The sequence below is a fragment of the Stegostoma tigrinum genome, chromosome 3 (assembly GCF_030684315.1).
Source record: "Stegostoma tigrinum isolate sSteTig4 chromosome 3, sSteTig4.hap1, whole genome shotgun sequence".
NCBI lineage: Eukaryota > Metazoa > Chordata > Chondrichthyes > Orectolobiformes > Stegostomatidae > Stegostoma > Stegostoma tigrinum.
This window is the reverse complement of record NC_081356.1, coordinates 14,372,107-14,391,082: the sequence shown is the minus strand read 5'-3', so window position 1 is coordinate 14,391,082 and position 18,976 is coordinate 14,372,107. Positions and strand designations below refer to the sequence as shown.

Genomic DNA, 18,976 nt, shown 5'->3' with positions numbered 1-18,976 from the left:
AAAACATTTGAAGCAGGAAAAAAATCTACTAAATAATTAGAGGCTCAAATATGTGCATGTATTTTTTAAAATAATGCAAAACTTTTCTCCCACTAATGATGTGAAGAATTTTCATGTAACTAATTTTTGTTTGAACAGGTTCATTGCTAAACAGAACAATGTTCAGTATTATCTGAGGTGTACAGGATTATGAGGGGCATGGACAGGGTGAGTAGGGAGCAGCTGTGCACTTTGGTTGAGCAGTCAATCAGGAGGGGATATAGTTTTAGTGTGACAGGACATTCAGAGGAGAAGTGATGAGTACAATTACAACATTTAAAAGGCATTTGGACAAGTATATGGATAAAAAAGGTTTAGAAGGATATGGGCCACATGCAGGCAAATGGAAATAGTTCAGTTTAGCAAATCTGGTTAGCATGGACTAGTTTGGGCTGAAGGATTTATTTCAGTGCTGTTTGACTCCATGACTGTAAAGTGGTGGGAATCTGGAATATACTGGCTGGGAAGGTAATGGAAGCTAGGAGCATCACCACTTTTAAAAATATTTGGATGTTTACTTACTGTCATAAAGTCATACAGCATGGATACAGACCCTTTGGCCCACTTGTCCCTGCTGACTGTGTGTCCTAAACTGAACTAGTCTCAATTGCCTGCACTTAGCCCATATCTCCCTAAACCATTCCTGTTCGTGTACCAGTCCAAATGTCTTTTAAATGTTGCAATTGTATTTGCTTCTGCCACTTCCTGTGTTTGTTGTATGTACGCCCCACCCTCTGTGTGAAATAGTTCATCCTCAGGTCCCTTTGAAATCTTTCCCCTCTCATCTTAAACCTATGGCCTCTAGTTTTGGTAGTTCTGCTATAACGTGTTCTGTTAATGCAAATTCGCTGAAATGCGGTTGATGAATAGCGAGTGCAGCTTGGATAATGCAAATTTTGCACTATACAGGTATAGCAATTTTCTATAGCGATTTCCTTATAACACAATTTTTTATTCAGTGTGCTTCGTGCATGATGTGGGAGGTCAGGGACGCTGATGCTTCTGGTTCCTATAGCTGTGGAAAGTGTGAATGCATTCAGCTTCTGAAGGAACATGTTGCAGCACTAAAGAAAGAGCTAGATGACCTCAGGCTCATCCGAGAGAACGAGAATTTTCTGGACAGGAGCTTCAGCGAGGTCATTACACCGAGGATACCAGAAGAGAGAAGGGAGATGATGACGAGGAAGGAAGAGATAATTCAAGTACAAGAGACCCCGGGGGAAGTACCTCTCGTGAACAGGTTGATTCTCTTGGAAACTGTCAAGACAGATGACACTGCAAGTCCGAGAGGCAGACAGGTCTGCCAATCAAAAATTGGCGTGGAGGCAGAGCCGAGGAGGCATACATCATGCAGAGCCGTGGTAATAGGAGACTCCATAGTGAGAGGGACTGAAAGGGATTTCTGCGGCAACAGGCGGGATTTGAGGATGGTGTGTTGCCTTCCGGGTGCCAGGATCAAGGACGTCACTGACAGAGTGCAGAGAATCCTCAAGGGTAAAGGTGAAGAGCCAGAGGTGGTGGTGCATGTCGGCACAAATGATGTTGGGAAGAAGAGGAGGGACATTCTGCAGCATTCATAGAACTCAGAAGAAGGCTAAAAAGCAGGACTTCCAGGGTGGTAATCTCCGGTTTGCTTCCAGTTCCTCGGGCTGGAGAGGGTAGGAACAGGGAGATAATGGACTTGAATGTGTGGCTGAGGAACTGGTGCAGAAAACAAGGATTCAAATTCTTGGATCACTGGGGTATGTTTTGCGGTAAGGATAAATTATACAAGAGGGATGGGTTGCACCTTAATAGGTGGGGGACCAGAATTCTGGCAGGTTTGCCACTGCAACACAGGTGTGTTTAAACTAAGTAGTGGGGGGGAGGAGACATACTGGAAATGTAAGAAGGAAGTTAAAGGGAAAGTGAAAATAAGAGAGGTTAGGAAAGACAACAGAACCAACCGAGCCGAAAACTCAAGAAGGGTTCATACAGAATGGTCAGGTGAAATAGGGATTGATAAGAAGGGTGAGGGGAGTAACAAATTAAAAATATTATATATGAATGCACAAAGCATAAGAAATAAGGTGGATGAACTTGAGGCTCAGTTGGAAATTGGCAGGTACGATGTTGTGGGGATAACTGAGACGTGGCTTCAAGTGGACAGGGCCTGGGAAATAAATATTCAAGGCTATACATGCTATCGATAGGACAGACTGATGGGCAGAGGGGGTGGGGTGGCCCTGTTGGTGAGGAATGATATTCAGTCTCTTGCGAGGGGGGGACATAGAATCAGGAGATGTAGAGTCAACATGGATAGAGCTGAGGAATTCTAAGGGTAGAAAGACCATAATGGGAGTTATCTACAGGCCCCCCAACAGTCGTCTGGATGTAGGGTTTAAGTTGAATCAGGAGTTGAAATTGGCCTGTCGCAAAAGTATTACTACAGTTGTATTGGGGGATTTCAACATGTAGGCAGACTGGGAGAATCAGGATGGTACTGGACCCCAAAAAAGGGAGTTTGTGGAGTGCCTCAGAGATGGATTCTTGGAACAGCTGGTACTGGAGCCTACCAGGGAGGAGGCAATTCTGGATCTGGTCTTGTGCAACAAACCGAATTTGATCAGGGACTTTAAAGTAAAGGACCCATTAGGAGGTAGTGACCATAATATGATAAGTTTTAATCTGCAATTTGAGAAGGAGAAGGGAGAATCGGAAGTGTCAGTATTGCAGTTGAACAAAAGGAACTATGGAGATATGAGGGAGGAGCTTGTCAAAGTTCGATGGTACAATACCCTCGCAGGGATGGCAGTGGAACAACAATGGCAGGTATTTCTGGATATAATGCAGAAGGTGCAGGATCACTTCATTCCAAAGAGAAAGAACGATCCTAACGGGAGGCAGGGGCAGCCGTGGCTGACGAGGGAAGTTAAGGACTGTATAAAGATAAAAGAGAAGTATAACATAGCAAAGATGAGCGGGAAGCCGGAGGACTGGGAAACTTTTAAAGAGCAACAGAAGATAACTAAAAAGGCAACACGCATAGAGAAAATGAGATACGAAGGCAAATTGGCCAAAAATATAAAGGAGGATAGTAAAAGCTTTTTTAGGTATGTGAAAAGAAAAAAATGGTTAAGACTGAAATCTGGGCTCTTGAAGACAGAAACGGGTGAATTTATTATGGGGAACAAGGAAATGGCAGAAGAGTTGAATGGGTACTTTGGATCTGTCTTCACTAGAGAAGACACAAGTGATCTCCCAGATGTTATAGTGGCTGAAGGAACTAGGGTAATGGATGAACTGAAGGGAATTTATATTAGGCAGGAAATGGCGTTGGATAGACTGTGAGGGCTGAAGGCTGATAAGTCCCTGGGCCCTGTTGGTCTGCATCCCAGGGTACTTAAGGAGGTGGCTCTAGAAATCGTGGACGCATTGGTAATCATTTTCCAATGTTCTATAGACTCAGGATCAGTTCCTGCGGATTGGAGGGTGGCTAATGTTGTTCCACTTTTCAAGAAAGGAGGGAGAGAGAAAACAGGGAATTATAGACCGGTTAGCCTGACGTCAGTGGTGGGAAAGATGCTGGAGTCAATTATAAAAGATGAAATTACGACTCATTTGGATAGCAGTAACAGGATAGGTCAGAGTCAGCATGGATTTACGAAGGGGAAATCGTGCTTGACAAATCTTCTGGAGTTTTTTGAGGATGTAACTATGAAGACAGACAAGGGAGAGCCAGTGGATGTGGTGTACCTGGACTTTCAGAAAGCCTTTGATAAAGTCCCACATAGGAGATTAATGAGCAGAATTAGGGCACATGGTATTGGGGCAAAAATACTGGCTTGGATTGAAAATTGGCTGGCTGACAGAAAGCAAAGAGTAGTGATAAACGGGTCCCTTTCGGAATTGCAGGCGGTGACCAGTGGGGTACCGCAAGGTTCAGTGCTGGGACCGCAGCTGTTTCCAATATACATTAATGATATAGATGAAGGCATTAAAATTAATATCAGCAAATTTGCTGATGACACAAAGCTGGGTGGCAGGGTGAAATGTGAGGAGGATGTTATGAGAATACAGGGTGACTTGGATAGGTGAGGTGAGTTGACGGATGCATGGCAGATGCAGTTTAATGTGGATAAATGTGTGGTTATACACTTTGGTAGCAAGCACAGGAAGGCAGATTACTATCTAAATGGAGTCAAGTTAGGTAAAGGAGAAGTTCAACGAGATCTGGGTGTTCTTGTACATCAGTCAATGAAAGCAAACATGCAGGTACAGCAGGCAGTGAAGAAAGCTTATGGTATGCTGGCCTTCATAACAAGAGGAATTGAGTATAGGAGCAAAGAGGTCCTTCTGCAGCTGTACAGGGCCATGGTGAGACCGCACCTGGAGTATTGTGTGCAGTTTTGGTCTCCAAATTTGAGGAAGGACATTCTGGTTATTGAGGGAGTGCAGCGTAGGTTCACGAGGTCAATTCCCGGAATGGCAGGACTATCATATGTTGAAAGATTGGAGCGACTGGGCTTGTATACACTTGAGTTTAGAAGGATGAGAGGGGATCTGATTGAGACGTATAAGATTATTAAGGGATTGGACAATCTGGAGGCAGGAAGCATGTTTCCGCTGATGGGTGAGTCCAGAACCAGAGGACACAGTTTAAAAATAAGGGGTAGGCCATTTAGGACAGAGTTAAGGAGAAACTTCTTCACCCAGAGAGTGGTGGATATATGGAATGGTCTGCCCCAGAAGGCAGTGGAGGCCAAGTCTCTGGATAGTTTCAAGAAAGACATAGATAGAGCTCTTAAAGATAGTGGAATCAAGGGTTAGGGGGATAAGGCAGGAACAGGATACTGATTGTGGATGATCAGCCATGATCATAATGAATGGTGGTGCTGGCTTGAAGGGCCGAATGGCCTACTCCAGCACCTATTGTCTATTGTCTATTATGGTGATTTTCTATAGCGCGAGGTCATACAGAACACAACTATCACATTACAGGAAAGCTACCTGTACCCTGCCATGGGAAAAAGACTTTAGCTATGGTGGTGTCTATGACATTGTCAGTATGATTCTGTGAGTATAACCAGGTTAGACTACTGCTTGACTTGTCCGTGAGACTGCTCTCCCAATTTTGACACTTGCCCCCACCCCTGGGAGGTTGATAAGAAAGAATTTGTGATGTCAGCAGGGCTACTTCTGCTGTGGTTGTTTATCATGCCGAGGTTGATGCTGGGTTAGCTGTCTGGTTTCATTTCTTTCCTGAGAATCTGTAAAAGCCTGATACCACTGAATGTGTTGCTAGGCCTTTTTGGAGGAAGCCACATTGCTTTGGGTCTAGAGTCACATGTAGGTCAGACCAGGTCAGGATGCTAGCTTTCCTACCCTGTGGACATGAGTGAACGACTGAACAATCGACAATGGCTCAAGGTCAATTGGGCTGGCTTTTAATTCCAGATTTATTCATTTATTTCCTATTACACTTGTTTCAAAGATTTGTTTTCTCTGGCCTGGCCCAGCAGAAGAAATAGTTTCCATCAATCAATTCTTTCTAATGATTTAACCACTATTAACCTGCTTTAGTAATGCTGAACTGTGTAACAAATCTTCAGAATTTAACTGTTGTAGCTTTAGTACTAATCTGAAAATTGCATTCTTCATAAAACTATTCTCAGACACTCAGTTTAATTCTTTTTAAATTTGACAATTACATTTAAGTTCCCAATTCTGAATGTTATTACTGCGAATTTGCTCTTTTTATTTGTAGTTCATTGAACACCTGCATTTATGTATCTTTCACAGCCATTCTAGCCCTAGTTTTGCCAATATTCCCTGTCCTTTCGAAAACTCAATGTGCTGTACCACACCCCTTCTGCTTTCCATATAAGTTGACTGAACACACAATCCCCGAAATACCTGTGATCTCAACTGCAATACTCCCAGCAGATCAGCATATTTTTGTGTACTATTCAAATAAGATTCCTTCAGAATCTGAATCTACTAATTCAGGGACAGAGTTAACCCATCAGAGTAAGAAACCACAAGGCGCAGAAGATTAACGGAGTCACTCAATCTCTTCTTGAATTGGCTTGAGGTTATCATTTGAGTGAGGACATTGCTTCTCATCTTAGTCCTAAATGGCTGAGCTTCATTCTTAGAATAGAATATCCTTTATTTTTCCTATCAGGGAATGGATTTGTTATTCATTCATGGGATGCAGGCATCTCTGGCTGGGGCAATACTTGTTGCCCATCCCTAACTGCCCTGGCAAAAGTGGTATAAGCTACCTTCTTGAACCACTGCAGTCCTTGGGGTCCCCAAATGTGGGACTGTGTGTGTACTTGAGTGAGAGACAGTGTGTAGACATTCAAGCACAAAAGTGAGTCTGTAGTGTATATTGAAATATCACGACATTCAGATGTGGGACAAGTGCTGGAAATTGGGATTAACGCACCTCTTAGAGGTAGCTACTGCCATTGCAGACTCAATGGACCAAAGAGCCTATTCTGTACAGTATAGCTGTGTGACTCAAATGCAACATTAAATAATGAATGCCTGTTAACTGGATTGACCAAAGGATCATGTCGATTTTATTAAGAGTAGTGACAGTTAGCTGGGAGCCTTTGCTCGCCTCTGTGAAGGTGAATTCAACATTTTTCAAACTTCTTAATCATGATTTTTGTTCCGGTACCCCTGAAATACAAAAAGTAATTTGTGATCAAAGGTGTGCGTGACAGACCAAGTGTTGCTTGGTTCTTAAGTTGGCACCAATCCACCATCATTTAATCAGTCAAATTGCCCCAAAGATTAATTCATGCAATCACGTCAAAATTTCATTCAGTTATCACATAAGGAGTGTTGAGTACCATGGGGGCAGCCTAGGATCCTATCTTTGGAAGCAAGATAAATTAATTTATGGAGAAAAGTTAGTTACAATTCATTTACAATTGTAATATACAATTACAATTGATGATACAATAAAGGAAATTTTTGGCATAACTGAAGGGAATCATTTCCAGCTTTTAGACTTTTGTTTGCATAGTACCTACCAGGCACAGAGCGTAACGAGAACTTTGGTTAAATCAACCTGGTCCAGCTCTCAAAAAACGCTGAAGCAAAATAATTGTTTCATATTTCTTACATTTTGCTGTTGTGCTTGGGACTTTATTCTGTTTACTATTTAGAAACCCAGCATTCCTTTTTATTTAACTGCTTGTAGAATATGTCTTTATAAAGGCTTTATGTGCCTTTATCATTTTATTTTAAAATTCCTCTTTGCATTTCCAGTTGTTTTCCTGATTTCGCTCCTTGTCCATGTATTCTTTCATTTCATTCTGTTAGCTGCTGCTCATGACTTTATGTTTCTTTCATTACTCCTAACTTGGTGGAATTTGAATTCAATGAAACATCTGGAATTAAGAATCTAATGACGACAATGAATCCATTGTCGATTGTCAGAAAAAACCCATCTGGTTCACTAATGTCCTTTAGGGAAGGAAACTGCCATCCTTACCTGGTCTGGCCTACATGTGACTCCAGACCCACAGCAATGTGGTTGACTCTGAACTGCCCTCTGGGCAATTAGGGATGGGCAATAAATGCTGTCTAACCAGTGACACTCTCATCCTGTGAATGAATAAAACAAATTTTCATTTTGTCTTTCTTCACACGTGCCATTTTGTCAGTATTTTGTTTGTCTTTGTTTTGTAATAGAATATATTTTCCCTGATTTCTGTTGAATGTTAAAATATTTTGCATTACTGTTCTATATCATTACTTGCGATTATTGTTGGTAATTTTATTTTTCCCAAGTTCTATTTTCAGCCCCTCAAAATCGGATTCTCTCCATTCCTCTCCCCTGGCTTTTGTCATGTTGACATCCTTCAAAAGTAGTCTTAACTATGTTTAACAATCATCATTCACTAGAAATCCTCAAGGTACAAGTCATTAAATTACATATGATCAGAATGTTGCCAGAAAAATTTAAAGAATTTTGACAATAGTCCTCCATGTTTTGAGGCACTAAACACAAACTAATGCTGATGTTAGAAATCTGAAAAAAAGTTAGAAAATGCTGGAAAGGTCCAAAAAAGGCAGGCAATTTGTGCAGAGAAAAGGTCATCAACTTGAAACATTACAGAATCCATACAGTACAGATAGAGGTCATTTGGCTCATTAAATCTACACCGACCCTCCAAAGAGCTTCCCACACAGACCTCCCCCGCAAGACCTGCTTAGTGTTTCCAGCAATATGTAATTTTTGTTACTTATATTGTCATGATGAGGTACAACTTAGAAGGACAATTTCAGCAGGGTTACACTATTGGAAGAGAGTATGAGGAAGGGCTATAGTAGTGACACCAGAGTAGAAATTCTCTGGTCAATACTCCTGTCTGATGACTACCTGCACTCAGAGTGTAGTCTTGCTGAATGTGCTCCTCGAGAGAATGAAACGTTCTGGACGTGAGTTTGCTCGCTGAGCTGGAAGGTTAGTTTTCAGATGTTTTGTCACCATTCTAGGTAACATCATCAGTGAGCCTCCACTGAAGCGCTGGTGTTATGTCCCGCTTTCTATTTATCTGTTTAGGTTATGGGAAGTTAAATAGAAATAGAAATAGAAAGTGGGACATAACATCAGCGCTTCATCGGAGGCTCACTGATGATGTTACCTAGAATGGTGACGAAACGTCTGAAAACTAACCTTCCAGCTCAGCGAGCAAACTCACATCCAGAACCTCAACCTGAGCTACAAATCTTCTCAAAACTCGTTAGAATGAAACGGGTCTTGGGCAGCAGTGTAAAACAGCTTATCACTCTTCCATAAGGGAAAGCCTATTATTACTCTTTGCACCATGTTATTTCCCTTGTCTTTATGCTACTGTCCAAGGGTAAATTCAACTTATTTAGTGTTCCCTATCCTCTGGCTGCCAGTCCTGGACTAGGTGCTCAGCTGGATAAAATTCAACTCAGGAGCCTGCTCTTCAAAGAATACAAAAGATGTCATTTTACCAAACTCCGACACAGAGTTGGCATTCGTTGCCATAGATCCCACGGACTGGTGCATAGTTTTAATCACATATTTGGATATTCTTGAGTATTTCTTTACAATATGGTGTTATCTGAGGACAGAAGCAAATTCAGCAATCCAAGACACCAGGCTAGCAATAAAAGCATTTAATGAAGAAATGTAAATTTGCATTATCTTACCACTATCTGCAGTTTGCCCACTACAATGAGAAAAGAAAGAGAAATAATAATTATTGTCCAATGATGGTCACTATCTATCAAAAAAAACTACAAAAAGTTTTTAAATGTATCACAGAATTTTCTTATTGTACTGTATCATTTAGGCAAAAAAATAGTTTTAGTTATTCAACCAAGAATTCAATCAAATGACAAATTTTGAGCTAACTAAAGTTTTGGAATAACAACGAACAACATCTGAACCTTTAAGTAGTTTGTATGAATTCTATTTTGAATGGAGACATTATCCAACAAAAGTGTTGTCTCTTAGCAAAATCATGCAAAAATACAGGGCAGAATGTCATTGGACCTGAATGACATAAGCTATGGTGAGAAATCCACAGGAAATCCAGCGAGGACTTTCTCGACGTCAGGAGCAACAAGTCTCATTTTCCAGCAGCATTCGGGACATCGAGATGAGATTCTTGCTAGAGAACAGTGGGATGCTGATTAATGGGAATTGTTGCTCATTATCATACTCGTTAACTTGTATCTTGCCTCATTTTGCAAGTTTTTATTCCATCTCACATGCCGGACAGAAACTAGATGCTGAGAATTCCCAACATGAAAGTCCAAGCGGGCAATTGATTTGATTTGATTTGATTTATTATTGCTATATGCATCAAGATGCAGTGTTGTTTTGTGTGCTTCACAGGCAGATCATCATACACAGTGCATCAGGGTAATAAAACAGAGTGCAGAACACAGTGTTACAGCTGCAGAGAAGGTACAGAGATTGAGATCAACATTAACATGTGAGAGGTCTGTTCAAAAGTGTGATAACAGCAGGGGAGAAACTGTTCTGAAATCAGTTGGTCGATGCATTCAAATGTCTGTATCTTCTACCTGATGGAAGAGGGGGGAATAGAGTATAACAGGAATGGGAGGGGTCTTTGATTATGTTGGCTGGTTTCCCAAGGCAGTGGGAAGCATAGATGAAATCAATACATGGAAGGCTGGCTTTCATAATGGACTGGGTTTTGCCCATGGCTCTCTGTAATATCTTGCAGCCTTGGTCAGAGCAGTTGCCATACCAGGCCGTGATGCATCCAGATAGGATGCTTTCTATGCATCTATAAAATTGGTAAGAGTCTTTATGGCCATGAATTTCTTTAGCCTCCTAACGATGTAAAGGCATTGGTGTGCTTTCTTGACTGTAGTGTTCATGCAGGTGGATGAGAACAGGTTGTTGCCGATTATCATTCCCAGGAACTTAACCCTTTCGACCATTTCTACCTTAGCACCATTGTTGCAGACAGGAGTGTGTCCTCCACTCTGCTTCCTGAAGTCAATGACCAGCTCTTCCATTTTGCTGATGTTGATGGAGAGATTATTGTCTTTACACCATGCCGCTAAGCTCTCTATCTCTTTCCTGTATAATGATGGTAAGATATTGCAAATTTACACATTTACTAAATGTGCATATGACAAGACTAGGATCTTGGACTGCTGTATTTGCTTCTGTCCTCAGATCAAACCATATTGTAAAGAAATACCTAACAAAATCCCAATATGTGATCCGAACTACATACCAGTGTGTGGAACAAATGACATGACCTATGGCAACTGGTGACTCCAGCTCACCACTTGCTCCTCTGGAAAGCCACCTTGAATGCCTGGCTTCAGCACCACAGGATATGCTTCACAACAGTAGTTTCATGCTTAAGTCCATAGACACTGACATCTGACACATTCTGATGGCACATCTCTGATCCACTTGCAGTATACATTTGCACTTTAATGCTGAATGTTGGACCGCGGTGGCAACAATAAGTGAAAGGCTGCTAAAAGGACATTGTGAGAGCAGGCCCTCGCACCCAGCACTCAGAGTGGATCAGGCTGCATCTCAGGGCTGTTCACATGCGCTCTTAGCATTCACTCACTCACCACCTACATGAACACTCCCAGCACTCCTGCCTTGCCTTACTTTGCTTTGTCCTTTTATGCACGTTGCTCCCTTAGCCAGAGCTTAAAGGATTACAGAACTGTCAATTAGCACAGATATAAAGCCAGTCAGCATGGGGATGAACATGTTGCTGTACTGCTCATTGCTACATCAATCTCACATGTACTATGTGCCAACAGCAAAGACAGCAAATGACCTCCACTTACTTCAGGCCAATGATAATGTCACAAAGTCTAAGGGGAGTAGACCTCAGTGAGGTTCAGGGAGGCACTAATCAGGTAGAGACTCCCAGCACAGTCAGGTACAGCCTACACTATCAGCCCAGGGCTTGGGCACACTCACTGGGCAGTCATTTGGACGGGTGTCATGTTCAGGCCTGTGGACCCAGTACAAGCTGTCTGGGAAGACAGATGTCATTAAGTGACACATCACTTATCATTCAGGGTATGTCTGGCTATTTATTCAGGAGGGTCACAATCAATCGAGGGGGTCTGTCCATCGGTTATCAAGGCGGGGTAATCAGGGGCCAGTCCTGCAAGAGGGACCAAATCATGGGAACTGGAGTCAGAATGCTGGGGTGCGGGGGTTGACATTACTGGGCGGTGTTGGGCGGGGGCAAACTCAATATAAAAGATGTGGACAGACTGTAAAGCATGGAAAGGAAGGGGAGCATGTGGCAGTGACAGTAACAGCATCCTGGCTTCCATGGTGGGTCACTACACACTAAACATTTAACACGTTTACCTGATATATCTAGGACTATGTGAGCAGGGGGCAGAGTGGGGAAATATGCAGACTCATGTTTGATTAGCTGAAGACCTGAGGAAGTGAGAACCTATGGGGTTGTTGGGGAGGGTTTACCAGAAAGGGGAGGTTTATGCTGAGGTTGGGGGTAGGGGAATCACCTCTGCAGGGCAGAGACTGGAGTTCATAGTCTGCACAGCAGATACTGTTACCAACAGTAAATAAAAAAATGTGCAATGGAGGGGAAGATGGCTGCGATCACACAGGAGCATGAGGGGTAAGTACTTCCAAGGGAAGGACTTTGATTTTGAGCAAGATGAGGATCTTCAGAGGGTAATTCCATTTCAAACACACACTCATCCACACACTGCAACTGAAAAAGATCTACAAACACTGTCTTCCTTGTGACCTTTAAGCATTTGCCTCCAATGCGCAGTACCATGGCTTGCTCAAAGCACTCATGACTATATCATGCAAGATAACTAAAAGACACCACTAATGCCTTTGGTGCAAGGGCAACATTTATCTAACTGGAAAAGATGGAGTCTGGTTCCCGAAGTAGCAATTACCTGCCTCTTACAGATCGCCTACCAGTGGTTCAGGAGTTGCACGCTTCACACTTTTGACCACAAACAAGACACTGCCTACACATAGGGATTGGTAGTTTTAATTTCCCTGAGGTTTGGCTATGCCTAGACAGGGATTGAGGCTGATGGAACGAAGTGAAAATTCATATGCGTGTGTGAAAACAAGCCTGTGTCACTCCTGCCACCAATGCATCACCAGAAGACCTCCCTTTTCTCCCTATCACTACAGTGGAGTCAATGCCATCCTGTATTGGAGCTGGTTTGGGAGGAACATGCCCTAAACTTGAACCTGTTCACCTTTTAGTTCTGGGTGGGTGACACCGGGGGTGTTTTTGTACAGGCGGTCCAGACATGCTGAATGCGTCCTTGTAAGCAGCAAGTACACCATCTTCAGCCTGAAATCCCACTGAGAGCCTGAGGGCGGCAGGCAGGCTGGAGGTAAAAGGCCTAATCACCTCTGGAGGGTCCTTCTGGCATGTATCGTTCCTCCTTAGCATTGTATCCTTGTGAGGAAGGGATACCTGGTCCCTCATTGCCCCTATCACCTTGCTGCTGGCTAGACTGATGAACCGCAGGCCTGGCCAGCAGACATTGAGTCTTGACCAGGCAGTTGTCAATCTGTCCCTGAAGGTGGGCAGACGCTCACATGCTTGAAGAAGCCATGTCCCAACAGCATTGCTGTAGTCCTGCAACCACTCTGCCCACTGTACCAGATAAACCTACTGCTCCTGTGGCTGCTTGCGCATTTTAATGAAGTCTCTGTTTGTTGACACCACAGGGTCCTTTCCTCTCTGGGTCCTTTCCTCTCTGGGGCTGAGCAGGTACCTGGACTCTTGTCAGTTTTCCGAGTGCCAATGACCCAGGTGTTTCCTCCATGACCAGCTGCAGAGAAATGGCAATGAAGTGACCACCAACATGTGCTCCAAATCTAATGTATTAGATAAAGCACCCACCGAGGTGTCAGGTTCTGAGCTGGCTGAGGATGCAGGAGGCTGTTGTATCTGAGGGATCTGTGCTGTCTCCTCAGTGGTGAAGGATTGGATTTGTTGAAGGGTGTCCTCTTGACCATGGAACCATGGACATCCCACTAGTAAGTGCTGGAGTCAAAACAGAGAATGTCACTACCCAGGGGTAGATGGTCTGTCATGTTAAGATAAAATGCTCAGTCAGTGTTATGGGAAGGGGGCAGCGTGGTAATGACTAAACAATGCTTCTTACTTGTTGGCATGGCATGGATATTTCAATTTCTCCACAGGAACGATCCCGGTGTTCTCCAGCCAAGACCAAGATCCTCTCTCTGTGGTGGAGGGGCTGAATGTGCAGCACCCCGCTGCCTGTCTTGGCCCTTTGAGCCGGTTATTTGCCATTTTCTCCTTTAAGTAAAGAAAGTGGAGTCGGACCGAATTGGAACTATATGGCAAAACAGTTGGGTGCTGGTGTAGGTGTAGCTGGGAATAGTGCTGGGATGCCCCAAGTATGCAAGTACGCAGTGCAGAGGGCATGCAGGATTTGTATTACAGTGATTGGGGTGGGTGAGAGTAAGTGAGCGAAGATGTTGTGTACAACAGTGAGAGTGGTAGAGCATGACCCTTAATGGGAGGTGGGTGCAGTAGTAGATAGAGTGTGTGGTATTGGAGAGAAAATGGTGGCACTTACCCTGTGAAACAGAAAAGATCATTAAGCTTCTTTCTACAATGCTGGGTGTTCCTCTGGATGGTTGAGACCACACTGACCCGAATGGCAATGGAGGACCTAGTTGGCTGAGTCTGGTATCATAGCCTTCTTTGCTGGTGCTGGGGAAAGGGAACATCCTTCCTTTTCATCATCCCATCCACCAAGAACCCGAGGTCCTATCCACACAGCAGGGCATCAATTTCTCCCATCTTCTGTTGGGACTAAACCACTGTGTGCAGTCATGCAGGCTAGCTATAGCTGCTGCCAAGGATACCAGGCTATTCTGGGTAAGCTAGCTAGCTGGGTTAAAGCAAGCACAGGTAGATAACAGCTAGAACTGGAAGGGAAGGGAGCCATAGAGAAAGGTTATGTCATTAACAAGTCAAATTTGAGATAATAGCACAACTGAACTTATTAACTCCCGTAAAGAGAAATCCTCTAAGAAATTGACACTTAGCCAAAATATCATAAAATCCAGCCCGTGGTGTCAGCTTCTTTATATAAGACAATAAATTCTACCACACCACTACATTACTTGACTCTTTCACTGCCTTCTAATTCACTTGCAAGTGCATTTTCAAAGTACAAACTGTCTATTCTTTGGTCCTCGATTCACAAAGACATTTCTGTAACTATGCACGCTGAATCATGGCCGCCTCCCACCTTTGATACCTTAGACTCCATCCGCCACACTGGCTATTCCCACAGTGTGGCCCTCAATTCTACTTCCCTTAGCTCCTTGGAATGAAAACTTGAGTGGAAATGATGCTGAGCATTTAGCCATTCACTGCTACATCTGGTGAGAACATATAAAGCTCTATTCGGACACATACTCATAATTCCCTGCCTTCTCTTGTCTAGCAACCTAAGCCTGGCCTAAGGTTTCCCCACACCTTAACCCTAGAGACCCATGTTTCTCTTCCTCCCCTCATATTCTCAGTTAGCTTGTACTCTTTATGAGGCTGGACTAAATACCCTTACTCTATTCTCACAAAACTGCTGACTACCATTATGACTATCAAAGGATCGTCTACCTTTTAGTATCCAGTTTCCTTTCTAGGTCCTATGGAGTTGGTATTGTAAACAGTTTCCATCCATTAAATACAGTCCCTTCCTTTTCAAACCTGCCAGCACCTCTTCATTAAAAAAAAATCCTTTTTTAAGCTTTATCTACCAACTCAAATCCAACTTCCGCCTCTTCCCCATGCTTCTTCATTGTGTTTGCCCTTCACATTTACCTCATTGTAAGTCAACCTTCGAACCTTTCCAATCCAGCTTCTAGCCTTGCTGCATTATTGAAGTAACCCAACTCAAAATCAGGGGCAGCCCTGGTCTACTTTCTCTGCAGCTTTACATGGTCAACATCATTTTCCACTTTCAAACTCTGCTATTCACCTTTGGCAAAGTAACCTTCAGTTCCAAAAAAGGGTCACTGGGCCCAAAATGGTAACTCTGATTTCTCTCCATAGATGTTGCCAGACCTGCTGAGTTTTTTCAGTAATGTCTGCTTTTATTTCTGATTTCCAGCACCCACAGTTCTTCCTTTTTTCTTATTTTGGAAGTAACCATGTTTGGTTCTGATCTGGTTGTGTGGTGCAGTGGGGGGAGGGGACGAACTGGGCTAGTTTAGGGATGCAGTAGGGGAAGGGGAGATTTTGAAACTGGTGAAGTCCACATTGATACCATATGGCTGCAGGGTTCCCAGGCGGAATATGAGTTGCTGTTCCTGCAACCTTCGGGTGGCATCATTGTGGCAGTGCAGGAGACCCACGATGGACATGTCATCTAGAGAATGGGAGGGGGAGTGGAAATGGTTTGCGACTGGGAGTTGCAGTTGTTTGTTGCGAACTGAGCGGAGGTGTTCTGCAAAGCGGTCCCCAAGCCTCCGCTTGGTTTCCCCAATGTAGAGGAAGCCGCACCGGGTACAGTGGATGCAGTATACCACATTGGCAGATGTGCAGGTGAACCTCTGCTTAATGTGGAATGTCATCTTGGGGCCTGGGATGGGGACATTTTTCTATCCCCTCCCCTGTCAGCTTTCCGGAGAGACCACTCTCTCCGTGACTCCCTTGTTCGCTCCACACTGCCCTCCAACCCCACCACACCCGGCACCTTCCCCTGCAACCGCAGGAAATGCTACACTTGTCCCCACACCTCCTCCCTCACCCCCATGGCTTGGGGACCGCTTTGCAGAACACCTCCGCTCAGTTCGCAACAAACTGCACCTCCCAGTCGCAAACCATTTCCACTCCCCCTCCCATTCTCTAGATGACATGTCCATCATGGGCCTCCTGCAGTGCCACAATGATGCCACCCGAAGGTTGCAGGAACAGCAACTCATATTTCGCCTGGGAACCCTGCAGCCATATGGTATCAATGTGGACTTCACCAGTTTCAAAATCTCCCCTTCCCCTACTGCATCCCTAAACCAGCCCAGTTCGTCCCCTCCCCCCACTGCACCACACAACCAGCCCAGCTCTTCCCCTCCACCCACTGCATCCCAAAACCAGTCCAACCTGTCTCTGCCTCCCTAACCTGTTCTTCCTCTCACCCATCCCTTCCTCCCACCCCAAGCCGCACCCCCAGCTACCTACTAACCTCATCCCACCTCCTTGACCTGTCCGTCTTCCCTGGACTGACCTATCCCCTCCCTACCTCCCCACCCACACCTTCTCCACCTATCTTCTTTACTCTCCATCTTCGGTCCGCCTCCCCCTCTCTCCCTATTTATTCCAGTTCCCTCTCCCCATCCCCCTCTCTGATGAAGGGTCTAGGCCCGAAACGTCAGCTTTTGTGCTCCTGAGATGCTGCTTGGCCTGCTGTGTTCATCCAGCCTCACATTTTATTATCTTGGAATTCTCCAGCATCTGCAGTTCCCATTATCTTTGGTTCTGATCTTTCTGATTAGGTAGCAATTGTCTTTCTTTCTGCTTACAAACAATCAGCTTTGGAGTTTTCCAAGAACCTCCAAAGTTCTATTTTCATCCACATGCTTCCCTCAGCAGAATTGTCTGCAAGTGCATTAAAAGAGCTAGTTGAACAGTAACCACAATTTGTAGGAGTGCACTATTTGTAGGAATGTGGTACACTGGGATTCGAAAGGCAATAATCCCCGCTCAAGAGAATGTAGGTCAGGAAGGGTATTTCCTACTCCAGAAACTATTATATTTAAATATCACCTGATCTCTTCCTTTAAGCATCCCAAAACTTTGCAAGACCAGGAATTATTTATATGTTTACATCAGGAAGGTCTGGTAACTGAATGAAACCTGTTGCATTTTGGCAGAAAGACCTTAGATGGTGATCTTTCCCCCAAAGTCATCTGGCAGAATGCTTCATCGCCAGAACTTTCCAACAAGAATCGAGATATCGCTTGGCTGGTGGTGAGAAGGACACTACCTGTGAAATCCTTCATGCTAACTCAGGCTTCCTGTGCTGCCACTTGCTGCCCTCAAAGCAGCTGTGGATGGGGCGGGGGGGGGGCGGGAGGTGGGAAGGGGAATGAGACCGCCACACATCTCCTTCTGAATCATGCCTATGCAAAGGAAGTCCGCAGAGAGATGCAGTGGTGTTTGGTAAGGTTCACCCTGAGCAACCCTGTGATGCCAGCCTCTGTGCTCTACAGTCTGTTCCCCAGGATACACACTGAAACAAATATCAACTGCGCCTACAGGACCGTCAACTTGGTGAAAGACGCTCTTTGGTCTGCCCAAAATTTGCAGGTCTTTCATTAAAAGTGTTGACTCTGACCGAGTATTACAGACTGGTGCATTCTAACGTCCAGTGCTGAGGAATGCACTAAAGCTTGGGATAGCTGTAGCCAAGGCACAGTAGGTAAAGACTACCATTTAACCTCTTTATGCTAAAGTGCAACAGGGCCCCATTCAGTTATCGGACCCTCCCAATGCCTCAGATACATGTAAATAGTTCCTAGCATAATTAAGAAATGCCTTTTTTGATTAGTTGCATCAAGAAAGTCAAACCCCAATGTTTATTGTCTTTTCTGTATGCAAACATTATATAGAACTGAACTGCTTTATAAACTGTGTATGTACATAAAGATTTCCCTTTTATGAATTAAGTATATTTTTGTTATCAAAAAAACTTTGCATGGCTACCAACTAAGGTCTTTCAAACAAAGTACAATGAGAGTCCACTCAGTTATTGGACCCTCCAGGTGCCTTCAATATATGCAAATAGTGTCTTATATAAATAAGAAACACCTTGGATTTGTTTTTGGGAACTGTCAGAAAGTTGAACTCCAATGTTTATTTGTTCTACATATGCAAAGACTGTAAAGAATCGAACTGCTCTAATGACTATGTTTGTTTGTAAAGTTTGTTTTTAATATTTTTTAAAAATAAAAAGTTCCCAAAACTTTGTAAACATGGATTGCATTATGAAGGGCAAATGTGGGCAAGGTTTAGCATACAGCATTGTGAACAAATGAGGCATATAACAAAGTAATCTGTACTGGCTGATGCTGATTCAGATCAAGGACAATTAATTGGCTCTGCTTATTCTTGTGGACTTGTCCAGACTACCTACTGCACCTGAACAGAAAAGAAGGGCTTTGTTTTCATGCTTTATCTGGAGAAAGGCACCTTGGAATGCTTCTTCAGCAATGTACTGAAATGGGTTGTAGACTCTCAACTTGGAGTGTGATAAACAAAAACTAGCAGTGGGAGAAATGAAATTTCTTGACTGTACCCAGTTCTAGATGGGCAACTTACCCATGGTGCAGATTAAGAACAGGAAGGGAAGAGCAAAGATTGAGAATAGTTTTGTTCTTCTGAAGCAGTAT

The 18,976-nt window shown here is 43.7% G+C and overlaps 1 protein-coding gene across 1 annotated transcript in view; it reads left to right on the top strand.

Moving 5' to 3' along the window:
* Positions 1-1,706: 1,706 nt before the first annotated feature.
* LOC132209503 (serine protease inhibitor Kazal-type 2-like) overlaps positions 1,707-18,976 on the top strand; it is a 42,016-nt gene continuing 24,746 nt past the window's right edge. Inside the window, exon 1 of the mRNA XM_059645026.1 lies at positions 1,707-1,793. Coding sequence (XP_059501009.1) covers positions 1,715-1,793 — 79 coding nt within the window. The 5' untranslated portion in view covers positions 1,707-1,714. The remainder of the gene's footprint in view (positions 1,794-18,976) is intronic.